General features: G+C 41.1%; 1 protein-coding gene across 1 annotated transcript in view; it reads right to left on the bottom strand.

Moving 5' to 3' along the window:
• Positions 1-9029: 9029 nt before the first annotated feature.
• The window catches only part of THEMIS (thymocyte selection associated), a 75042-nt gene continuing 69611 nt past the window's right edge, over positions 9030-14460 (bottom strand). The window contains exon 6 of the mRNA XM_064448624.1: positions 9030-9184. Coding sequence (XP_064304694.1) covers positions 9030-9184 — 155 coding nt within the window. The remainder of the gene's footprint in view (positions 9185-14460) is intronic.

The raw sequence follows: 14460 nt of genomic DNA, 5'->3' as shown, positions 1-14460 counted from the left end.
CCAAAATACTAACAGATCTGATCACAGAACTTAAGGAGAACAGGCAGCTGGAATAAGGTGGAAAAAGGAAAAGCATCTTTTTGTTGACAACGTAGCTGCAGTAGCCCATGGGGCAACCCCCTGAGCCCCTCTCAGCCCCTTCTGTGCCATGAGGACCAGGGGCATTACAAAGGAGCTGGTATATTTGCAAGAAAGAAAGACGATAACTTCTGAGGCCGGCCTAGGCAGAGCTAAGAAAGCCCTGCCACTTTCCGAGGCTGGCCTGAGCTGCCTGCTGCCGGCACTGCTGCACCCAGAGCCTCAGGGACAATGTCACAGAGAGCATGGGAATAAGATACTTGTATGTACAGGCATTTCTTAAATCCTGCTGGGATCAGGCCCTCGAGATATCATGTAGCCATTTCCACTTAATCCCAAACCTTAACACACATGAGGAATTTAAAGTTACGTAAGAACATAAAAACGGCCAGACTGAGCTATCCGTCCTGGTACCCAGTCTCTGGGGGTGGCTGGCAGCAGCAGCCAGGGACAAGAGCAGCAGCAGCAAGGCAAAGGCAGGGTAATTCCTCCTCCCGGTCAGCCTGGCAGGGGTTGACATTTAGATCAGACCTGGATGGTTTATCAGTCCCAGAGGAAGAGTTGTAAAAGGCTATCCTAGAAAGTACAAAAACCCAAGAGAAGAGACAGGAAGCTCATCAAAGAGATGTATTATTGCAAAGCACAAGAATGCTCCCAGCACACAGGGGCATTAAAAAAAGGAGGGAAGAAAAGTTAAAAAAACAGCAACAACTTGCCACTAATACATGAAGTATAAGCAAGAAAACTCTGTTCAGAGACTATCAGTTTTAATATGGTGTCGAGTTGACAGTTACATGGTGCAGGCATATCAAAGTGAAAAATATTAGGAAGACACTTGGGCAGTCTTAGGAGAGGTAAGAAAAGTATCAAACAAGTTAAGTGAAGAGATAACAAGAATAAACAGCGGCACCTTATTGGGAAGAGTGTGGTAGATAAGTGTTTGTCAGACATGTTGCATTTAAAGAAAAGAGCTTTTGGCATTTAAAGAAGAACGCAGGGAGAAGGTTCTTCTTATCTTCCCAGGCACAAAGGCTGGGTATATAAAAAATGTGCATGTTGATCATCCAGACAGAAAATGCCATCTCACTAAGGGCTTATGCACACATGGAGTGCTGTGAAAGCAGCTGCTCCTGAGCAGGCCTTCAGTGAGAACACACTGGAAATACTTCTTAGTATTAAAAGAGATAAGCCTTTAAGCTAACAGGTCTGTGCAAAAGCTTATGCCAATCTTTTGCAAAGCAAATATCTTACTATTTAAATACACTTGTATTCTCTTCAGGCATAGTGGTTGTGGTCTGCATTCAGCTGAAAATGGCTTTCCCCTCTCGAATGCAGTCATCTTAAGCAGTAATGTCTGGGAACGATAACCAGGTCCCTCAAGGATCATAGTGACATTATAGCTTTGTCAAGCATATATTAGCAAACAGTACAAAATCACTGTGGTCATCTGCACAGCATAAGGGAATAACAACACTTATTAAGTCTTAGACATTAAACACGAACCTTTTAGTAAGATCTTACTTCATGCCTCCTCCCTCCCCTCTGCTTTCCCCAGCAAGACTGGATGTCCTTTCCTCGCAGCACAGCACCATGGCTTCTATTCCATGCCGAGAACTGAATACAAATGACACTGTCCCTCTGTGTCATGTAAACTCAGCAGCCAGGCTAGTTCTCATTTCTGTGATAGGATACGATGTTAGCTCATGTGCCTGAGGAAAAGATACTGGAGAGATCTCTGCTACTAATATATTTACATGGTTCTTAAAATCTGCCACCTTTACTCAGGTGACTAAAACTCATTGAACTCAATGAGGTTGAATACACAAGACAGGATCGTTGACAAGGGTGGCGGAACCAGAATCCTTATGTGACAGAATCTATGCAAAGAAGAAAAATTGCTTCTTTGGAAGCATTTTTAAAGGGAAGAAGTTGCAAGAAGGCCTGATAAGTCTTGGTTTTGTTCACAAACTAGTTCCCAAATACTTTTATAGAATGTATGAAAGAAGCTTAGGTTTGTTGGGAGAGTTACTGCATCCCACCCTGTTCACACCCATCCTACCACTAGGACAACTAATGAGTGAATGAGAGCCTTGTTTCTTCTAGGCCTTCTCAGCCTCTCCTTCCATGTCAGACGCTCCAAGTCCTCAGTCATCTTCACAGCCCTTTGTTGTGCTCACTCCAGTATGTCCATGTCCTTCTTGCACTGGGGAGCCCAGAACTGGACACAGTAGTACAGATGTGGCCTTGCCAGTGCTGAACAGAGGGGAAGGGTCACCTTCCTCGACCTGCTGGCACTGCTCTAAGGCAGCCCAGGAGGCCGTTGACTTTCCTCCCCTCCTTTCTAGCTGCAGAAGTCAGGTTTCTGGTACTTCAGTGAAGGAAAATTGTGTTAGTAACATACCATATCTTTCAATCATCCAGCAGAAGACAACATTATATTCAGTAGAAAAAAAAGTCAGTAAAATAACACAACAAATTCCTTTTATTCTAATACCAGACAGCATTTGCTGGCATAACAAACTGGGCTGTTTTGAGCTGCTACAAAGAGAAATACAGATTTTTGTGAAAAATGCTTAAAAACATATTTCGAATCACCACAAGTGATGTGTGAGCCAGTTACAAGTTTTGTACACACCTGCAAGCCTCCATATTAACTAGCCATATGCAAAAAGCTGTACGCTACATATGCATGGAATCAAAGCACTCTGGGCGATATTCATAATACTTAAATTGTAACTGATTTTAATGAGGATGAACGTTTATCTTGAATAAATTAATGTGAGACAATATTGAGAAATTCTAAATTAATTTGCATTAGTGAAATTAGTCATTCAGTAGAATTTTAATAGGCAGGTCTGAAGATACTATGCTGTCTGCTTGAAAAGACTTTTTCTTTAAAGTATATTAAGGCATTTTTGCGAGCATTTGCTTTTTAACTCCTCAGGAGGACTAAAAATATGGTATGTCTAGGCTTTCTAAACACATTCCTTTTCTCCACCCTGCTGCCTGGGATTTCTGGATATGCCACTCTGATCAAGCTGCGGTTGGGTCTGGAAACTCTTGGCACATCAGCTGGGTGCTTACACATCAGTTGACAACAATTTTTTTCCTGAGAGTCAAAGCACTGCCTGAGGGATATGCACTTGCCCTAGATCTAACACTTCTAGATACACAGCACTTGGTATGCAGACGCTGCCCAGTTCTTATTCATATATGTCATAAATGACGGGTATCAGGCTCACTCTGCCAGAACAAGAGGACTAGGTCTGGTGCCACCCAAAGGCATCAAGCACACTCTACCTGTGCAGCTTGTGTGACTGGACACAGCGATCCCAGCAGGAATACAGCAGCTCTAATATCAGCACTGATTACATGCTCACTACCAAGCCCACTGAGATGCTCATCTCTGTAAGCCGAGGCTCTCCCTGCCACTGCTCCACACACACGGGGTAGGGGCAGGGCACAAACGGAGGTCCCTCCTTCTGGGCCAAGGAGGTCTTGTATCCTTTCAGATACCATGTAACCATTTGGTTCTTATTTTTCATTTTCAGAAGAACAAAGTAAAAGGAAATCCTTCAAAGCAAACACTTACTTTGTTTAAAAAAGGAAAAGAGATTGTGCTGTTCTTCCAGTGCCCTCTCTCCCGTGTGGCAGTGTTGACTATTCACATGTGAAGCAGAGAGGCACCCGGGGCTGCCTCTTCCCCCAGACACTTGTGTGGGAATACGAGGTACCACAAGGTGCAGGAGAAGCTCTTCAACACTGCTTTTCCCAGACCTCTTGAAGAGGGTGGTGTGTGCATTTTTCTCCGTTGGGAGGACTGGCACAAACGCTACCCTTTCAGGTCCAGCTTCTGTCCTTCCTTCCTGGCTGTGTTTTTAGCAAATTGATGAACAAAATAGCAAAATCCACAGCTCTAGTGTGATTCTAGATAACTTAAGCTGTGCAAGGGGTTATGGAGATGGCAACACTGTCTAACTAAGGCACCCCCAGTCCTTCTGAGTAGCACTTTCATCTAAGGAGGAGTGGCATTTCATTCCCAGGTGAATTACTTGTGGTGCAACAGTACTACTTGTGCAATAAAATATCGCTCATTGTCAGAAAGAGTGGCAGAATCTGTCCATTTGCAGTTTTGAGCCTTAACCTGAAGCATATGTGACTGGCTGAAGAAATGGACGTTCACCTGAGACAACCCTTCCCCGCTCCAAAACCCAAAGGAACCAACCATGCAGCTGTTTCAGTAAGGGATATTCCTTTTGCATATGCCCTACAGTGGTTCAGAAAATCAACTGGTGTTTCAGGTGCAATAAGAATGAAGGATTGGACTTGGCGTCATTATCTGAATTCATGAATAAATATGTACAGAAGAATTTTGTCCCTTCAGAGGGTCATGAGGCATTAGCTGGTTTGACTTCTTATTTCGGACAAGTAAGCAGTTTAGTTTCTCAGGGGATTATTATAGTTAAATTACAACCTCATATGCTGTTCATGAGACAAGGACGCTTTCACGAGCAGCTTTTTCTTACAGTTGCAGTCGATCTTAATGTGTGAAGGACGCAGCTTCCTATTTGTTTCCAGTTAATTTCAGAATTATTTTGCTTCAGTTGTCTCTGAAAACAAACAAAACAAAATGATAGGGTGAAACAAGAAACCTTTACATTTGGATTTAAAAATTACACAGGGAGTGCAGGTAAATCAGCTCTTGAATAAAATTAATGGCTGGAGGTTAGGGCTCGTCTATGCTGTAAAATGATTTGTCAGTACAATTATACCAGCGATCCCAAGACTACAGCAAAAATAAAGCTAGTATATGACTCGCTCACAGCTATACCAGCAACTTTGTCTAAGCGTGCGAAACTCATACCAGTAAATTTTTCTTTTACTAGTATAGCTTATGTAGTTTAGGGAAACGTTTGACCCATACCGGGCGAAACAGCTCATTTAGTCAGTGTAAACTGTGACTCCAGCAGGAAGTTTTCCCAGTGTTTTTCCAGCGTGACTATGCCCATAATGCCTATGTCATGTTGCTGGTCTGGCAGACATGGGAGAAGAGATACCCCCATTTTGGAGAGAAGCTTCCAACTGGTATGCCCTGGGGCTGGGGTAACAGAAATGCAGGCCTGGAGGAAAATTAATTAATAACTTAATTAATATTTGATAGCAATACGCCAGTGTGCTAAGACTTCACCAGTGGGCTCTGATCCCAGCTCTGTGGCACTACAAAAATGCATGTTTTAATCTGCCCTCTAGGGGAACGGCAAGAACATCTTGCATGTAGCAAGAACATCTACATAATCATGGTAGCCTGGGAGTCTTCCCTGCCCTTAAGGTCTCTGAACCTACAACTGCTTTGACACAGACTGCTTGAAGTCCTGCCTGTGTCAAAGCTAAGAACTGAATTGCAGTTATTGGAGCAGCACACTATTTATTTGCTCCCTCTTGACTCTTCCTTCCTTTTGTAATGACCGTTGATTGCACCTTGGGAAAAAAGCTTCGGTTTGCACATCAGGGAAAAGTGAAAATACCAGGCAGCAGAAAAATTACCTAACAATGAAAACTAGCAAAGTAGGTGATGCCCCCAAATCTGCATTGAAAACTACTTAAGAGGTAAAGGACTTTCAAAAGTTCTGAGAACATAGAACTTCAGTCACGGATTTGGGTTCCTCACTTCAATATCCCCAAGGCTGCGAAGTTTGGCTCAGCCTTCCAGCGAAAGGCAAGGGGACCTATGAAAGAAACAGCTAGCTTAGAGCGTCAGTGGTGTGAAAGCTCTGGAGAAATATCATAGGAAAACAAAAGGATTCATAAATATGCGGTGGGGTCAGAAAGGTTAGTTTTCATTTATAGCACTCTCTGTAGCCTTCTTTTATGCGGAAATCTACATCCCTGCACATCCAAGGTTAAAAAAAAAAAACAAAAACCAGCTCTACCTCAGTCTGATTCATGCAATTACTTTTAAAAAAAATCAGTACAAATTGAAAATACAGAAAAGTACTTTGGTCAAACAAAACTGCCTCAGCTGTTGAGTTCACGACAAGAGGAAAACATAGCTGTGCATTTTTTCATTCCCTATTGCATTTCTCTCTCTTTTCTACTTCTCCTTTTTTGGCTCCTATTTAATAAGCACCCAGTCTTAGTCAGCTGAGACCACCCCTTTTCCAGCACTTGTGTGAAGTTCAAGTCCAGCAAGCAGTGTCCTGAAACAGCCTAACACCAGTACTCATTTTCAGCTCTTCAGGTGGCTGGACCGTGTTGTTTCTGTCCTTTTCCAGCCATGAGCTTACAAGCAGCTGTCAGCACTGGAGACAGAGGCTGCCTTCTCTGGTTTTGCTGCTGCTGTTTGTTGCTGTTGCTGCTCTTGCATGTCTCCATCTCATTTTTGTTTGCAGGCACATGGGACGAGATATTATAGCAGCAGCAGAGCTATTCCAGTTCATTGCAATGAACCTTCTCTCTTCCCATTTTTCTCACACCCAAGAAAAACTACTATTGACATCTTTAGTGCCTTCTAAAAGACTGTCACACTGAGGGCTTTCTTCATAAAAAAAAAAAAAGTCCCGCAAAAAACAACTCATGGCAGTAAAAGGAAAGAAACTTGTTCTGATAAAAAGAAAGCCGCACATTTTAAATGCTTTCAGGATTTTTTTTCCTACTTGCTCTTGAATCTTTAATGAAAGGTTAAAATATGCTAGTGGTGGTTACTATAGCAAGCTCAGGCATCTGTAGTCAAGTCCCTTGTTTAATTGCTTATTGTTCTGGAGTCATGAGGTCATGTTAACATCATTGACCCTCTGGGCACACTTATTCTATCAAAATTAACATAGCAATGGCCTGAGGCAAATCTCTGTTCTTTCTCTCTCCTACTTAGGGTGAGGACTAGCTATTAATGGTATCATCCTGGCATGCTTTGGCCCTGACTGTGGAAAGATTTTGGGGGGGGCACTGATGAAACACTGCAAATAATAATTACTGATTTTCTCAAAATACACCTGACTGTTGAGGTTTTCTTCTGTATTTCATTAAAACAATTTTACCCCCTTAATGACTGTATAATTGAAAGTGGTTATTCATTAATAGCATAAATGTCCTGAGGAAAGGAGGGTGGGAAATGGCTGATGAATTCTTGAAGTAGAACTAACATGATCAGATGTTAGGCATTTGGTACAGATGCCAAATGAGACAACTTGTTTTTGTGCATTATCTGCCTATAAGTAAGACTAAAACAGCCAATTCGGTTATTTTTAATAGCCCCTTCAACCAGCTGTGTAGCATACATGCTTAAAAGCTGATTTTTTTAAGCTCCATCCGTCATTTTACCTGGCTAGGTATTTTATAGGGGTTTTCCCCACATTAAAGGTTAATTTTGTATGTCCACATCAAATCCATATTTCTCAAAATGCTTAGAAGTGCAAGTGCAGAATCTTGATAGAAATTTTAAGTGCTAGATAAAAGGCATAATGAAGGATATCTGACGGCTAGGGAGAGACCAGCAGGCTGCAGGAGCTACGTGCTCCTTGGCTAGCTAATGATTTCAGAGGGTGGATACTTTTGTCATCCACTGAGGATGATAATTTATGCTGCATAATCCAAGACAGACAGTGATCTCCCTCAAGGCGGCAAAGGTACTTTCTTCCATGTTTTGCGAGACCTCTCAAAGAAGACAACTAATAGAGTGAAACCTTGCCTCTATTGACAGGAATTTTAAAGGGCAGGTGGATAAAGACTTAAAGGAGCTGATGCCATGACAGTAAGTAGTATATTTAAAGGCTGACCCTCTAAGGCTGGCATTGCTTCTTGAAACTGTGCTTTTTCCCTTAATGCCTATAGTCAAAAGGACTATTTTAGTCAAAAGAGAGTTTCATTCTCTCTTTTTTGACTTCTTTACGTGATAGAGCAAGTCCCCATCCTCAGTGGACTGAGGAAGTAGTGCATTACGTGAAATGTCCTACTTTGTTTCATTTTCAGTCTTTCCTGTAGCTTTGGAGTTTCTGTGGCTGTGAGCAGGGGAAGAGATAGCTGCACACTGCCCTGGATGTCATGTTTCTGAGGGGTCTGAGCATTTCAGAAAAAAATATAAGCTTATTTCAGGCTCAATACGCTACTTAAATAGAATAGAAATGTTGAATGCCATTTTAAAATAAATAAAAACTACATTTTGAAATAAAATACCACTTCATAATGAAATAATTTTTTAAATCTCTGAAACCAACATTTCAACTTTTTCTGGGTTTTCAGGGCTTTCTCTTAACAAGAGAAGCAATTCAGCCAAATCAAGTGAAATTCATAGAAGGTTCCCCTGTGAGTGAAACAGCTGGGACTGCACAGTTTCACTCAGACCTAGAAAAAAAGTTTAATTTGTGTTTAGCTGGAAATGATGCTTGGAGCTTTTCAGAAGCAAAGGCCCTCTTCACTAGCACTTTAAGTCTCTGTAGGCTGGCAGAGCAGAACCTTGAGGATTTAGCAAAAACAGGTAATTCCTGAAAACTTTTCAAGAGGCAAACTTTAGCCACGCACAACAAGGTCTCCACTTTTAAAAAGAGGAAAAGGATTGCATTTAGAGTACTATAATTTTTTACAGAAAAATGAGTCAAATCAGAAAAATTAGACAGGTTTCCAGAACAAAGCCCTTCTCTGGGTGTCTCCATGTAAGGATAACTGTTGGTCTAATTAAGGTTTTGTCTCTATCCATAAATTCAGTCTTGCCTGGGCACTTCTATCACCAGGACGACAAAAGTATTGCTTTGACAAAGGTGACATTGCTGAGAGTGACAAGGTGTCACAGGCAGCAGCTCAGAGGTGCCCTTCTTATGTTATTCACAGGACACTGGGGACAACGGTGGCAGATTCCACGGGAAACCCTCCCTCATTTTGGGAAGTGAGGGTTACCAGCCAGTCTGAAAAATTCACTCTGCCTACGCTTGCTTGCATCTGTAAGTGACCATCGGTCACACTCACCTTCTTCCTTCAGAGAGTGCATGCTTATTTCTAATGGTGGTGTCTTGAAATACTTTTTTTATGTTTTCAATTATGTTTTCATCCACATAGTCGTAGTTGTGCTCTTCCTCCTTTTCTGCCTCACGCTTTCCAAGTGCCTTATTTGTTAGACCTGAGCAATTAGCAAATAATAACTGTAAGGAAATAGAAGACTGCCCTGTACCATGAAAAAACGTACAATTCATACAGACAACCACAAAAGCAAAAAACAAAGAAAGCAATGTTCTCCTCACATTTGTCATTTTCACAGAGATCTTAAATGACTTGCTCAAGTTCCTGAACAGTATCTGTGGCAGATCAAGAATGAAACCCAAATGAGCATTTAATAAGAGAGTCTTCACTCTTAAGAATTCCTATTTTGCTTTTTGCATAGTACTTGTACCTTGAAGTTTGTGGGCAAATAGGGTCATTTGTTATCTACCCCCTGCTAGCTGTCCACAGATAACTCTAAACATTATTAAGATGGTTAAAAAGTGTGATCACTGACAGCATAAAAGCAAGCAGATAAAATTATCTGACTGTATCAAGAGGAGAGCAGTCCACTTGCCACGTGCAGCACATACCATCCCTATTGCTGTTGTGCTCCTATGCTCTTGCATTTCATTGCTTGAAGAGATGAGCCTCTGCAGCTAGGAAATTGTGGTTCTACTTTGGGATTTCCTAGAGCCAAGCCCCCCAGTTTCTTCTTATTTAGAAGGTGCTATAACAAAGATGCAGGCTTGAAAGTGGCTTGAGATTAAAATGGAACATTCTGAAGTTCATTCCTTTATGCTCACCTAGACCAGCCTGGGACAATATTGAGGACAAGCCCTCCAAAACACAATGGCCTTTTTCCACAAGGGCAGAGACCCTCATGGGAGGCCTCTTTGCAGCTCCAGTGCTGGGGCAGGCTCTGCTCTGAATCTTGGCACAGCAACAGCTTCACATTACAGCTCACACCAGGGACCTACAGGGTGCTGCCAGAAGACCTCAGGGTCTCCTCCCCTGCCCTGCTTCCCTGGGGATAAAAGCAGCTCCATAGGATGCATGGGACCACCGGTCACATGGACCAGGATCCCCCAAGGATCAGTCACTGAGTGACTGCTACCCCCTTCCCTGAGCCACCACATCCCTTGGCCCAGGATGTGATGGGGAAGAGTCAGGGAGCAGAAGGACCAGCCAGGGGAGCAGTACAGAAGCTCCCCTGCCATGAGCAGCTCACCCTTGGGGTCTACCAGGAAGCCTAACATTTAACAGGGCTGAGAGGATACTGTGCTTCTAAAGCAAAAATTTCACCTGAAATGGCAAAACTGTGAAACACTGTTTTTGATACAGCTGTTTTTGTTTGGCTAATTTGCTATGACATAACCTGCAACAACCTGCAAATGTACACAAGGCCTCACAGCCTGGCCATGATTGTCAAACCTCCTGGAAAGGCCATGCTTGCCAAACAGAACCTTCTTTAAAGGACTGAGTTTCTCAAACAAGAATCCTCCTGAGTTTATAATTGCAACCACTGTGTTCCCTCCCCTTCACCAAGAAAACATTCTCTCAGTGGTCTCCAAACTCCACTTGTGTTGCTTCTGAGACTCCCCACAGCTGAGGCATCTCCCCTGGTTTTGATCCTCTCCTTTACAGATTCTTTTAAGGCCAGATATAACCATTAAGCTAATGAAACAGCTGTCTGGTCACACCAGCACAGAGTTTATCACAGACCAATTTACTCACAAGTCCCTCTGCTTCTTTTTAGGAATGAGTAAATTAGCAAAGTATTTCCAGATCTAGGGATCAAAAGGAAAAACAAACAAACAAAACCCCAGACCTATGATGAGAAATTTAATTAAGATCTCACTCACACATGTGGCCACTATCTTGTTAATAAACATTTCCAGGTTTGTAGTTGATTTGCAAGTTGGCTGTGTTTGATATCAGTAAAAGTTAACTAATGAATAAAACAGGCACTGAAAGAATAAGCTTATCCCTGTGATTCAGCAAGGGAAATATTTTTGTGCGCTTAGACTTGCTAATACGGATATAAAGTACAGGTTGCTCATGGATGTCATAGCTAGACTTTCTCCTTTCCCAACCACACACAAACAAAATGATACGCTTCTAAGCAAGACAGCTCAAGGAGAAAGGAAATTAATGTCATCAGGCCAGACTAAATCACAGCTGTCCCCAGTCCCAAACCTGTATAGGATGACTTCTGAAATGTATATATTTACACTTCAATAAAGCATTAAGCAATGAATGGGATGAGCTGAACGATCTCAAGGGAATTCTGAACAGTGAAATCAATGCAATTTGATACCCTGTTTGAAAAAAAAAAATTCTATTAGCCTCAACACTGGATTACTGAATCAGATATGCCATTTCAGCCTGCTAAGAAAACGAGCCTTATGTCATCGTGCTGTCTATCCACCCATCTGTCAATCACTTCAGTACTTTAAAAAGTTTTTTTGCCAATTTCAGTCAGATTTGAAATGGGGGCAGAAGTCTCAACATAGTTACAAAAGCGAGGGTTGAATTAGTTCCTCTATTGAAAGAAATGCATGCAGAACACAGCTGTTATACACTCCATTTGGCAGCAGACAGCAGGATAAATCAGTGTGTGCATATTGGTTGGCCACTCAACACACTCATAGCTCCAGACCTGCTCTTTTTCATTTGATATGAGTGCTATAAGGAGAGTTTTGGTTATTATCAGGGAAGGGGGGGGGGGGGGGGGCAGTAGGGGACAACAGAGCTGAATACTTATTAAACCAAATTTCATTAATTCTGCTCTTCCTGGAACAATTTGTATAATTACGTTTGCCTTTATAGTGGAAGGGTAGTGCTCTGCAGACTAAAAATTTCCATTTATCTCATTTTTATCCTTGAGTGGGTAGGATTTGGGTTTTTTTTTTCCCTTGGAATATACTTGCTGTTTTTTCACAAATTTCAAGGTGACAAACAATTGTCATATCTCTCCATTCTGACATTCTTCAAAATGTAGGCAACAGAAGTAACCCAAACCATCAGGACCCTTGCTTGAATGAAACCAGTGCTAGAAACCCCAACTCATGTACATACAAGGCTGCATACCTAAACACCCCTGGCTGTGACCATAACACAGTTTTACAGCTGTGGTAAATATCTCAGTTTAGGATTTATGCTGCATAAATTAACTTTCAACAACATAACAACATTTAGTGTTTATTTATGCCTAACTTGAAAACAATAGTTGTGAATTATTATGTGCAATAATATTGTGAACTAAACATGGTAGAACTACATCCTTATTTCTGCACATCACTTATGTGAAGATACATGGAACTGAAGGCACTTCCATAAACCAAATCATTTTTTTTGCTGTAGGCCTGGTTCTGATGTTCCTCAGTGCTAATGAGAACTAATTCCTTAGGGAGTGCTACTGAAAGCTATTGAGTGATAGCAGAATCAGAACACATAAAACTAATGGACTGTTCCTTGAGCTGGTATCCATCAACCATTGCTTCACGTGATGATGTAGCGTATCTTTAAAAACTGTTAAGTGCCACAATCAAAATATTTCATATGCACTGTGGGGTTGCAATTAATGTATGGGTAATGTTTATTTCCCTCTGGAATCTACTAACCCATTGTTTGGAAAAGTTTAATCTTAAATTTATTCTCTTAAAAAATATTAAATTTGCTGACAGCAACATCTGTTGACCTCTTTCACTGTCCTTCTATTTTTTAATTTTCTTCTTTGTCACTTCTTTTCTGGTAGTTCTACCTTTCTGGTTTTATTGAATTCTTAGAGACACTAATTTCCACTGTTGCACTACTGCCTCTTTTTGTAAAACAAGTCCTCGGTATATCAACAACTCTTCAGATAAGAAACGGTTCCCACAAGTTTTAAACAATCACATATTTCAGGCCCCACCATACCTTCCTGCAAGAGGGTAAGGTGAAGGGCTCCGGGCACTGTCATGACCCCCCCTAAGCTCCCAGGTGTTGCCTTGCACAGGGCTAATGGAGCAGAGCCAGACAGCACTGCCAGAGAGCAGGAGAGGCGATTCATATGAAGTCCCCTTTAGTTATGTGACACGTAACACTGGGATACCTCCTCCTTGCAGCCACTTCTACAAACTCCTGGCTGGCACCTCTGTGCATTACTGCAATTAAAATCAGTCATATCTAATAAATGAGGGAAATATGTAAGGATTCAGAGCCTATGCTTTCTTTCCCCTATTGTACAACAAGTTAGAGTTCAGTTAAGAAGATAGGTGATTGAAAATGTTTAAATATAATTTACTAAAGTGTACTCGCCAGCCTGTGAAATGACATGATCTCCTTAAGTAATTTTCTTACCTTTTCTTTAAACTCATCTCAGAAGATGTGTCAGCCAAGAATAAGTCTTATGTTCACAGCCCAAAAACCAGGAAAAAGAGTCCAATTATTTTTTTTAAAGATAGTTACAGGACCATAGGAGCCAAAGGATCTAATAACAGTTTTGCCCTAATCAAAGACTGAGCTAAAGTGTGGAAGCTGGAAAGAATTGTCATGCATACCTACAGCAAAGGATTCCTAATTCATATTGCTTATCCCTATCCGCCTAATTCAGAATGCTAGTATAAAATACCTGTGACTTCATGGAAGAAAGAAGAGCTTTTTTTCAAAATAATTCAGAATTCTGTATTTTGCTTTAAGTTTTTTTTTAGGGTATTATGTAAAATTCATTTTAATATTTGGTTTAGAGCACAGCCCCATAGCCAAATGTATTGTCCTAAGTGATGGGACAGAAAGCCACAGCACAGGGGCAAAAATTTCTTAAACTATCTTCATTGCCAAATTTAGTAGATGTTACATGTGCCTCCCAAACTGCAATCAGAAGTCCCCTTCCTTTTCTTTTTTCTCCAGCCTACTGGCCTCCTAAATCAAGTGCCTAAAATCAAAGTACACAAATATCTTCCCTAAAATGTCCTGACATCAACAAACAAAATCAACATAAACAATTTTTTTTTAAATTGCAGATGGTAACAATTCCAGAAACCTAAGCCATGAGCAAGAAGATTAGGTAATGTTTTAGAAACTCCATTTAGAATAGAATTCAAGGTTAAAGAAAAACTGAATCAGCAGATTTCCGATGCAGAAATTATCTGCATTCTGATAATTCTGATGCAGTTATTATCATGCAGATATTGCTACTATTTCTAACGAATCCAAACTCAGTCAAATATAAGAAAATAAGACAGTATCTTTAGTGGTCAGTTCAGGTTTAATTGCAAGAGGAAAAATGTTCAATCCCTTACAAACAAAGATAAAAAATCATGTCTTTATTAACATGAACTCTGCAAGGAAAGACAATAGAGGCCTTAAAACTGAAAGAAAAACATGTTGCTTTTCTTTTCGGAAGTATCTGGCCTTTGGTAAGAAATAGTAATT

The sequence above is a fragment of the Phalacrocorax carbo genome, chromosome 3 (assembly GCF_963921805.1).
Source record: "Phalacrocorax carbo chromosome 3, bPhaCar2.1, whole genome shotgun sequence".
In the NCBI taxonomy this organism is placed as follows: domain Eukaryota; kingdom Metazoa; phylum Chordata; class Aves; order Suliformes; family Phalacrocoracidae; genus Phalacrocorax; species Phalacrocorax carbo.
This window is presented reverse-complemented; position numbering and strand designations above follow the sequence as displayed.